The sequence below is a fragment of the Odocoileus virginianus genome, chromosome 30 (assembly GCF_023699985.2).
Source record: "Odocoileus virginianus isolate 20LAN1187 ecotype Illinois chromosome 30, Ovbor_1.2, whole genome shotgun sequence".
NCBI lineage: Eukaryota > Metazoa > Chordata > Mammalia > Artiodactyla > Cervidae > Odocoileus > Odocoileus virginianus.
This window is the reverse complement of record NC_069703.1, coordinates 39,487,549-39,498,680: the sequence shown is the minus strand read 5'-3', so window position 1 is coordinate 39,498,680 and position 11,132 is coordinate 39,487,549. Positions and strand designations below refer to the sequence as shown.

The window sequence follows — 11,132 nt, the reverse complement described above, 5'->3', positions numbered from 1 at the left end:
AAAATGCTCAAAAATGATACTTGGGGATGTGCAAAGGATTTGGGAAGATCTTTTGGACACTGTATTTTACTTTGCTTTGGCAATTATCCTAGCAAAGTTTCTATAACACAGTAGGTACTCAATAGGTAATTTTCTGAGTGAATGAATGAAGATCAGAAGTCCTCAATGTTCAAGGAATCAATGGACTTCATTAGTTACAGTATTTATTCCTCTTTTAAGGATATTCACACAAATTTTCGGTCATTTTTCATTGCTTTGGTGCTGCCAATTTTTCTTAGATTAATTGGACAAATTAATAATGAAGCATTCTTCTTGCCATCAGAAAAGTTACTTTTATTACAAATAGAATGGCAGAATATAAAATGTTATCCTCATATCTCTTCATATAGGCTTAAAAAAACTGCAATAGTTCATTCACTATGGCAATTAACTTTTGCTCAAGGGAATAAAAATCTTAATCCTATACATTTCAAAGATTGCAAAAGAAAAACAAAAGTATAAAAGTTTATATGAGCCTCCAAGATCTACCAGGAAAAAAATCCTAACCCAAACCCTCACAAATCTCAATAGTTACAAACTCCCTCCCCACCCACTCAGAATCATGATTTAAAATAATAATAAGGACCATCACAAAGGTTTATACATCACATTAAGCAAATGTTTTTGATACTTTTAAGGAAAATTATTTTTTCCCAATTGAGAAATTTTCCTCCCCCAGCAATTCCTGTACTCTGCCATCCAGTCCAGACAGATGTTTTCTATGAAAGGAAAAACTTGGCTCTGAGTTCTCTCAGTTGAGCCAGCCTTCTCTGATCTGTTCGGAAGTTCGACACTGGTTCTTTGCACACCCCTAAGTGATATGTATCAGGGAGAAAGTAGCTGGGGGACTGGTCAGCAAAAAAAGGAAGAAAAGGAAAATAAAGGATGCAAAATTATAATGATTTTTAAAAGAACATAAGAGGGAGAAGAAAGACAACATAAAAAGAATAGGGTACAATTAAATTCGTTTTTCTCTCTGAATACATATTTACATCTTCATGCAGCTTTTCAACCAGCCATGCGCCGAAATAAGCAAATTGAAAGCTGCAAAATGCAGCAGTGAAAATGTTATATGTGTTAGGTCCAAAGGCGGTGGATATGAATCTACTAGTATAGCCAAAAGAAAAAAAAAAAATCATTGAGCAGCTGCTGTCCAGTTTTGGGGGGATTCTCTGCTTAGTGCCATGACAAGAGCAAATTTTGGTTGAGAAGCACAAGTCGTAACAGCAGCTTTACCTCTGGCCCACCAACCTTTCTTTCCGAGGGAAGGACAGAGGTTTTCTTCACCTGGTCACACACAAATTATATAAAATTCAGTTGCCTTGCAATGCAACAACAATGCTGTCAAAGGTGGAAGAGGTATCCCCAAAGAACAGAAATACTGCCCTAATTATCAAAGAAAAAGTAAGATATGCCAGAAAGTGGAATTAACCTATATAAAAGGTTATCACAGTATAGTTCTAATTTATTACATTATTCATTTAGAGGGGTAATACCATAACCCTAGAGCTAAAGGACTCCATATTGATCTAATTTAATTTGCAAAAGTCATTTCTTCAAAATCCACAGAATGAAACAGATATTCCCTAAACCAGCCCTGAGATGGTTTCTGAAGGGTTTCTATTAAGACATAAGATTATTTTCTGGAAACGGAGACTGGTTTGAATTTACCAAACCTCATCCAAGAGGGTACTAAGTTACTTTTTCAAAGTATTTGAGTATCTTTTATTACCTGCAATGAGTCAAAAAGAAAACATATTTAGAAAATATGCAGTTATGGGTTGCAGGGTTAGCCAGGTGAGGCAGCAACAAGTGCTTTCTCATGAGGTCATGGGCTTATAGAAGGTGCTCACTCTCTCATGCCCCAGGGCACGTGCTCCAGATTTGGGATACGGAGCTAAGGACCAGGGAGTGGAGGCTGAGAGGACAGAGAATAGGAAAAACTGCATCCTATCATCCCTGGTAATTTTTTCACTGCCCATCATTCAGGAATTCTCCAGCCTTCTTAGTGAAGTGGGTTCAACTCTATTTGGAGAGCTGTTAGCCAATTTTAATCACATTTTGAAAAATATAAAATGTATCCTTTGTGAACAAACTTTTACTATCTTCTCCAGTTCCAGAAACTAAACAGTAAGTTGGAATAGTTTACCATGAACTCTGAATATAAAAACTAAATTTTGAAAAATTATTAAGATATCACTTTACCTTTCTTAAATAGAACTGCTATTATTTTCAGGGAAAATAAGCATATAATTTTAAAAGCATTACACTGTGACTATAACTATATATATACATACACACACATACATATTTAACCTGTACAGGGTAAAGATTAAGTAAAGGATTTTTGAATATGTGCTCAAAGTAACTCTCAATATGTTCTCATTACACAGATTCATTTATTCAGGTGTAGGATTTCTAAAATAGGGAATGACAACAATAGAAAAAGGACAGCCTCTAAAAGGTATCACCACCTCTAACTGTGACTATCTCAAAAAAAAAATAGTATATTAAATTTGATGTTACTCATAAAATAAATCATCAACAGTTCTTCTAAAACTGAAATACAATCATTAAGACTTGGTATTCTCCATTTTCTGGCTTAGAGGCCGCCTCAGTTTATTATATAATTGTGGTCAACCATTCCAGACATTTCTAAGTTGTGCAATTGTTCAAACAAAGTTTTTAAAAAATGCTTATCCCTTTCCAATTTTGATCTTACTAAATTTAGTAAAGTCTCTGGTCCTTGAAGGCACAGTTTGGACATAAAGTTCTACTGGCTTATGGTCAATTTGTAAACATACACTAGCCAGAAGCATGCAGCTGCAAAGACAGTTCTCAGGGCCGAATCATCGACTGGTCGCTCTAAATGGCTCCCATAACTGGACTGGGTGGTCCATGTGACTTAAAAAGTAAGTGTCTGATTACGAATGCTTTAAAGCTGGAATGAACACATGAGACACCAAAGCTAAATTTCAGCTCTAAACTTTCAGATACAGATTATCAATATACAAAAGCATTTATTTCACTCATTCTCACAATTCATCACACAGACAAAGTACTCACTCCTTCTCCTGTAGGGATTTGCCCATTGATGTTAAGTGTTCGAAAAGGAGAGTGAGTGGATAAGCGTTTATCCCATTCACTAGGCCGGGGTTCTGGTACAGATTCCATGAAGTTCTTTTTCAGCTCACTGATGCTGGCATGATGTTTTTTGATCTCTTCTTGACTTTTGTCTAAATCCTATAGTTGAAAGGACAAAGATGCAAAATAATGAATACCCAGGGAAAAGACCACACCAATGGAAGCCCATAGAATACTATGGGCACAGGTAGAAAATACTCCACATCCAGGATAGATGTTATTAATCCATAAATTGCATTCAAATTGTAAATATACAATACGGTATATTTTCTTGTCTTTTTTTTTTAACATGGTGCTTTTCTTGGAAGCAGTAAAGCATCATTACCCTCTAGCTGTCAGCAGTTATAGAACCCATAAGAGCTCAGTCCTGAATGTTACAACCCTTCTTCCCATCACGTCACAGCTCTGGATCTCCAACTCCTCATTCCAAGCAGGTAATCCTACAGCCCAATCAGCCTCATCTTGATAGGAACTGATTGAGGCTCAGCTCAGGCAGGGTGGAGATAGCAATAGATAAGGAGAAACTGTAACAGGAAGGACATGGTGAAAGATTTGGCTCCCACCACTGGCTGCCTTGCCTTAATGAACTGCAACTGCACAGTATCCCTCTATCTCTACCTGGAGAGAGTTTTGCTTTCTTATTACTGGGTGGCTGTTGTTGGGTTTCGGTAAACAGGAATAACCCCTTCTCGACACAAAAATGTATTATTGAAATTCCTGGCTCGAGCCTCCAGAGCAGATTGTTATTATCTCTGAGTAATTACTCAGGGGTATACAGTATAATGGAATTTTTTTCTTTGTCAATAGTATCCACACACACTAAAACACACTTATGTTTTCTACCTTCTGACAGTTTCACTTCATCCCTTAGTACCATTCAAAATAGGAACTGTCTTCTAGTAACTGTCAATGGATGGGGAGCAATTTAATAAGAACTTGTCAAATACCTTATTATGTCTCACTGACAACTTAAAATAACTATTCAGGCAGATGTGACTACCGGACAAGTAGGGAAAAACTCTCATGGGGGATATTCCAAGGAGAAATGATCAAAACTGGACAAATAAAGCTAGAAATGATAAATAGCATTCAAGTTTATGTAACAGGAGGCAGAAACCAACTTTCAAAAGAGAGACTAGGCCAGAAATAATCTGGAAAATACAATGTGAAGACAAAAACTCAAATGTTCTTTGTCCAACATATTTCTTCAAAAAAACTCAAAAGATCTGTGCTTGAAATCAAAACATGTGGGAGCCTGTCACTTGATGACTGCTAAAAATTCTGTGTTTATTATATATCAAGGCAGTTCTGTATCCAAGAAAAGCATAATACTAAATATATCTCTTAATATGCTCTGTGAATTTTGAGGATTAGTCTTTTTTTTTTTTTTTTTTGGCTCCATGGGAACAGCCTCATTTGGTGGGGGTGGGGTGGGGTGGGGAAGGAACTTGTTTAAACAAAAATTTGCTTAAAAAGTTTCTCATGGGGCAATAGAGGCTTCAATTAAATAAATTTTCTTCAAAAGCAATGTCAAAGAGAATACAGTATAAGAAAAAGAATCAGTGAGGCATATGACACAATTTTGATTCAGGAGATATTCATTCAGAAAATTCATTTAGTAGTCTATTTATTTTTGCAAGACTGAAAGAGGTTTATGTGATCTGAGATCAAAGAGAAAACTAACCCCAAAAGGGCAATCCTGTAGCTTCCCCATTGCCTGCTGGGTGACATGTGAGTATAGCTCATGAAATGGGCGTCACCAAGGGGAAACCACAGTTTGCACTTTTGTTCTAGCTGAAAGCAAGAAAATCATGTTTACTAGCTAAAGAAAAGCAGGAACAAGCTCTGTCAACAACTCCGCAGTTGGCTGAACAACTGAGACCCACCAGACATGTATGGCTCTTGACCTAGCTTCGGACAAAAATCAAATCTGCTCGGGCCAAGAACAACTAAACAGATCTGGGAGGGCTAAGGGTGGGAACGGAGCAAAACAAAAATGATCAAGAGATGCTATGATAAAACCATAACTCTCTGGGTTATTAGCCTCTTACTTATGAGAGACTGGTGATTTGTTACTTGGCCTGCTTAGATTTTGTTTGGCTTGGAATCTGAGAAAATAAATGTTTCAATAAAATCAGTAGCTTCTGAGGGAGCTTTCTTCAACCTTTTTAGCTGGCTCTGTTGGAAACCTGTGGGGGCACAGAGGAAAATTAAGATTTCAAAGGGACCTGTTCCAAATAGAAATTGTCATAGACACTTGCTACAGGTTCTCTTTGGGAGATGGAGGAGGCGGCGGCAGATCTAAAAATGAACTCGACCTTATTTGTGCCAGAACAAAGCATTAGTGGGGGTGGGATAGGAGTAGGGGGAGGAGAGAATACTTGTAAAAATCTGCTAGTATGACAGATAACTTGAGAGAATTTCCTTAAGTGGCTGGGGGGAGTTGCGGGGGACCTTTTACAATATAGAGAATGATGGTTAGCCAAACTATTTGGGCTGTTTTCAGGTGAGACACCTTTTGATGCCTATCATCCTATAACTTTAGCAGCAATCAAACCAAACACGTCATTAAATAGAAAATATTCTGAAAAGCTGGTTAGTAGCTTTAATTTTCAAACACACACTTGTTTAGAAATCCCCTCTCATGGCTGTCAATGAAATGCTGGGAAAAACACATCACACACAGGGACTTTGTGAGTCTCAGAAGCCATAACACACCTCATGGAACAAAGGACAAATATATGATTGGTACTGCAGGTTCCAGTTAGGAGGAATCAAAGACAGGCAAGCCAAGAAACAGGCATGTTTGGAATTGGGAGACGTTACACTGCTTGAGGCTAAGGAGATCAACTGACATCTGTTATTCTTCCTAATCTCAGAAGTGGAACCATTCAGGCCTAGTTTCATTTACGTGCTAAAGCAAAGAGATCTAGATACCAAGTTTAAGATGTCCTAGGGTGCAGCCTAAGAAAATTTCATGTTACATGAGGAAAACGTATATGAAGCACTTGGTATTGTGCCCACCACGCAGTACATGGTTAATGAAAACTGGCCATAGTTTATTTTTATCAAAGTATCTTATACCTATCAGGCACTCAAAATATATGTATTGATAAAGAATAAGATGAGGTTAACTAATTCCTGGAGGCTGAGTTCTATCTAAAAAAATTTCTTCAAACTTCCACTTTAATAATACTTACTGTTACATATGTTCATCTTTCAGGTCTCAGCAAAGCATTACCTCATCAGAGACAACGTCCCTGTCCACCTTATTTGGAGCAGATCCTTTTTATTAGCATACCATACTGTCTATTTCCTTCACAGCTTTTATAATAACTTGTAATCATTTTATCAGTTTACTTATTCACTGTTTCTCCCTTCCACTTGTCCCTACATTGTATGCTTCCTGAAGGCAAGAACCATTTATCATCTTCCCACAGTTTTATTTCCTTTGTACTTGAGTTAAATCCATGATGTCAGAATTTATATTTGTTTCTTTTGGTTTTGTCTTGAGTGGAGTCATAATTAGGTCATCAGAGAAGAGTTTCTGATGTGTAAACATGATCTGTTTTTTCATAGAATCACTCCAATTTCCTTCATTTTTCCTCATAGAATTCCTCTAATCTTCTAGTTAGTTTTATATTTCCTTATCCAGTGTGGAGTCTGAAACTAGATAAAGTATACTAATATAAGCTTGGTGAAAATCTGATCAATATTGAGTATAATGACCTTACAATTCCTATAGCAGATAGTATGTTGCTATTTCTGAATGGGAGAAAAGTGTAGTTTAATAATTAGATGGATCCTAACACAAATCTGAGCTTTACTGATTTATTAGTCTATAACCGCAAAGAAATTACTTAATTTCTCTAAGCTTCAATTTTCTCTTTAAAATAAAAATTCCATACCCATAGACTTGTTTTGGGCTTCCCTTGTGGCTCATCTGGTAAAGAATCCGCCAGCAATGCAGGAGACCTGGGTTTGATCCCTGGGTTGGGAAGATGCCCTGGAGAAGGGAAAGGCTATCCACTCCAGTATTCTGGCCTAGAGAATTCCATGGACTGTACAGTCCATAGGGTCGCAAAGAGTTGGACATGACTGAGCGACTTTCACTTTCAGACTTGTTTTATAATTAAACTATCTTATATCATATGAACTACTCATTAAATGCCAGCCTCCATTCTTTTCTTCCTGTATTTTACTTTTTCCCCCCGACTATTCTTTTGTGATTTTCACAAGTCCATTTTGAATTGTGATCATACTTTTCCACACTCTCTAGGTTCAGAAGATTAAAAAACCATATAAATTTGATGCTTGAGACACATGGGAATTTATACTCTTGGACAATTCAAGAAACTTTTAAACAGTGATACTGTTCTTTCTAAAAGTGGGTAAAACAATGGAACCATGGGATGCAGAGAGGTAGTCCCAATCATATATTTTCGGATAAGTATGAGAAATGGAAACTAAAGATTCAGAAGTAGAGATGGTTGCATATCTTTATGTTTACCAACATGCAAAAGCATCTTAAACCTAAAGTTCTCTCATGCAACAGCATGCAAAACCAAATGCAGCCCAGAAAGAAGAAAGGGGATCAGCGAAGAATGCAGGTTACAGGCAACCAACTGAAATAAGCTTCAAGTTCATACAAACCTCCAACATTAAATTGCTATGTCTGATATAAATGTTTTCACCATCTAGTCTCTCTCTCTTTTTCTGTGAAAATGAAAGAGGGAAAAACAGAAAAGCATAAAAAATTAAAATGTTGTTCTTGCGGGAAAAAACTGCAAATTGGCAAACCAAAAAAATATTTAAAATTAAATGTCCACAGCGAAGCATATGCCAACATGAAATGGTTACAGAACCACAAGGACACACAGAGGACACAATTACCAGCAGAAAATGGATGGCCTTGTTCATGAATGATGGGGAGAATGCGATGATGTTATTTAAACAGACAGTGCTCCTGGCTTCATTGGCTTCTTACATAACAAGCTGTTTTATGCTCCTTTTTGAAGCTAAGCTATTTGAGGGTTATCTTAAAACACATGACTTTAAGAAGTCTTGAATCTCTGTGTTCCATGAAGTAAGAAAATGATTATTTAGCTTTTTGACATTATTTCATATTTAGTAATACTGCAGTACGTACATCTCTAATACCTTCCATAAGAAAGATCTAAGGACATTTTATACAGAGTCAGTCAATATTCTATTCAGTAAAAACACTCATCCCACTCCCTGGCTGAGAAGAGTGAGACACAGAACAGCCAAACCCATAATTATTAGCAACACCAGGAGTTGTTGCTATGATGGTTTCCATAATGTTGTTGTTTAGTTGCTAAGTCATGTCTGACTCTTTATGATCCCATAGACAGAAGCACACAAGGCTTCCCCGTCCTTCACGAACCCCCACAGTTTGCTCAAACTCAAGTCCATTGAGCATAAATACTGAGTGCGTATTGTTGATTCCAAGCATATGGTGCCACTGTGAAATATTTCTATAGTTTAAAGGATAGATTTGGCCTTCACTATTATTTCACTGTGTTTAAGAAGGTGTTTTCACACTGAAAAAGTTTATTTTAATGATTATTTTCAATATATAGTACAGGATTATAATTTCTTTAGTATACATATGTGTATATATATATATATATATATATATATATATACATTTGTGTGTATATGTGTGTGTGTGTGTGTGTGTGTGTACATCTGCTACTTGAAAGTACTCCCAGCTTAAGAGAAATCAATGAAAAGAATGGATCACTGTCTTTTTAATGCAATATGAAAGTCAGCAGGGGTGATGGTAATATGATATTGTGAAAGTGAAAAATGGCTAACCTTCCTCATTCTTATCAGATCTTCAGGTTTTTCTGCAAGCTTCTGTTTTGCCATTATTAGAAAAAAAAAAAAAAGAAAAATGATAAAATATTGACTCACTGAAGTTTGTTTGAACCTTCATTTTATATATATATATATATATATATATATATATATTTTTTTTTTTTAAGGAGCAGGGGAGACGGGAGAAGAAAAAATTAGGGAGGGAGGGAAAAAGGAACAAGTGGTCTGCTGGCACAAACCTGTGTTTGGTCACCATTTGGGGTGGGTATTGTGACCTCGATGTGGGTTTTTTCCACCTACAGTTAAGAAATAAAGTAGTAAAAACATTTCAGGTTAGTAGGTTTCTATGAATGGCATTATTTCCAAAACAGCCACATCTTTAGGTGGTTGTGAAATAAACTGATAAGTAATCATAATGATGCAATCATACATGGGGTGTTACAGGGAAGGACGCTGCTCCCAACAGCAATCTGTCAGTTCACCATCACATTCTCAAGGCTGAGGAGGTAATATGGACAGCCAAAGGATCAAAAAAAAAAAAATTAAGGTAATTATTCTATTGATGAAGAACACATGTTTCTATTTGTTTCTTAAAAAGTACTTACTAAAAATAATAACTTAGGCTTTAAAAAGTCATGTTTTCCTTTTCAAAAAATGTAGAAGTATTTTAAATGACAGTTAAAAACAAACATACAAATGAAGATACCCATGTGTGACATACATGACAGAAACAAAAAGAAATCTTTACACTTAAAGCACACATAAAATAAATCACATATGACACCAAACAGGTAAATACAAAAAGTTCTGTTAGTTGATCAATCTACTTAAGGAAGCAGTTTAACCCTGAGTTTATTAGACAACAACACATCAAAATAAACTCAATGCAAATGTTACTGACGCATGCAGTTACTTCCAAGGCAGGTTTATAAATAAGCACACACAGGGCTCAGCTTCAACATTCAACACACTGTACTCTCCTCTCCAGGGAGCGGGAGCCCATGTGTTCGGTGGATGTGAAAGATTCATCCTTAGTAGTAGGAAGATAGTAACTAATGCCTCCTGCTTAGCTTTGAAATACCTTTAGTAGCGGTCATTTTATATGCCCCAAGTAGAGTAAGCATAAATTTAAAAAACAAGATTGTTAAGAGAAAGCATAATAATAGTAAGCAATGCCTAAAGCACTGGATATATCAAAATGAGAAAAATGTTTTTATTAAGGGTCAAATCAATCACTTTGTATCTTTACATTCTTCACAGAACTTCATTAATTTGTAGTTTTGACATATTCTTTTTTTTTTTGGCTTCCAAGCAGCTTGCTGGATCCTAGTTCCCCAACCAGGGATGGAACCCTGGGCCCTCAGCAGTGAAAGCGCAGAGTCCTAACCGCTGGACGGTCAGGGAATTTCCTTGACATCTTCTTCTTGATCACATTTGGCAGCCTTACCTCAGAATATAATGTCATTGTGCTGTTTTCTCTGGGACAGAATATAAGGAACATAAGACGACACCAAACTTTGTGACACTGTCAAATCATAAGCACATCTGGCTACAGCCCTTTTAACTGCTGGGGTAAGAAACAATTTGGGTTACTTCTGCTCTGAATCCCAGTAGACTTGCTGTGTGGCTGTTCACAAGTCATTTCACCTCTCTGAGTTTCAAGTTTTTTATTGATAGAATGGAGATATCTTCACATAGTTGTGAATGCTTAGCAAATGGAAGTTTTGAATTATTTGGTAAAGCTTAAATTACTTGTTTAAATGAATAATGACTTCTTGCTTTGGGCCCTTAGCAATCCAATAGCAAGAAATTGAGAGCCTCTACTTCAGTTTAAGAATGGAGATCAAGCAACAATAGTTCTGTGTATACTCCTATAGAGAATATTAACTGAGATAAATATGCACAGGAGGAAAGGTCCTGTCTCCACACCTGCAAAATAGGTCTTGTCAAATGACTCAAGATGCCAAAAAGCTCTCTATCTGGCACCAAATTAGTGTTAGGTAATGAGATTTCCACAATTACAGGGCTACTTTATTACTACTGCAGCTTTATATAGTAAATATAGCTTCAGGCAAATGCCATAATTTGTTTCTAACTGCTACAAA

At 36.5% G+C, this 11,132-nt stretch overlaps 1 protein-coding gene across 20 annotated transcripts in view; it reads right to left on the bottom strand.

The window, feature by feature from the left end:
* EPB41 (erythrocyte membrane protein band 4.1) overlaps positions 1–11,132 on the bottom strand; it is a 178,929-nt gene that overhangs the window by 35,114 nt on the left and 132,683 nt on the right. For 7 of the 20 annotated variants that reach the window (XM_020869270.2, XM_020869273.2, XM_020869268.2 and 4 more), the window contains 4 exons: positions 9,267–9,323; positions 9,025–9,066; positions 7,837–7,899; positions 3,106–3,282 (listed from right to left, as the gene is read on the bottom strand). In XM_020869270.2, the coding sequence (XP_020724929.2) occupies positions 3,106–3,282; positions 7,837–7,899; positions 9,025–9,066; positions 9,267–9,323 (339 nt within the window). Of the gene's footprint in view, positions 1–191; positions 888–1,275; positions 1,327–3,105; positions 3,283–7,836; positions 7,900–9,024; positions 9,067–9,266; positions 9,324–11,132 lie in introns of those variants that run through there. The other 13 variants (XM_070459045.1, XM_070459044.1, XM_070459048.1 and 10 more) reach the window with 8 other exon arrangements.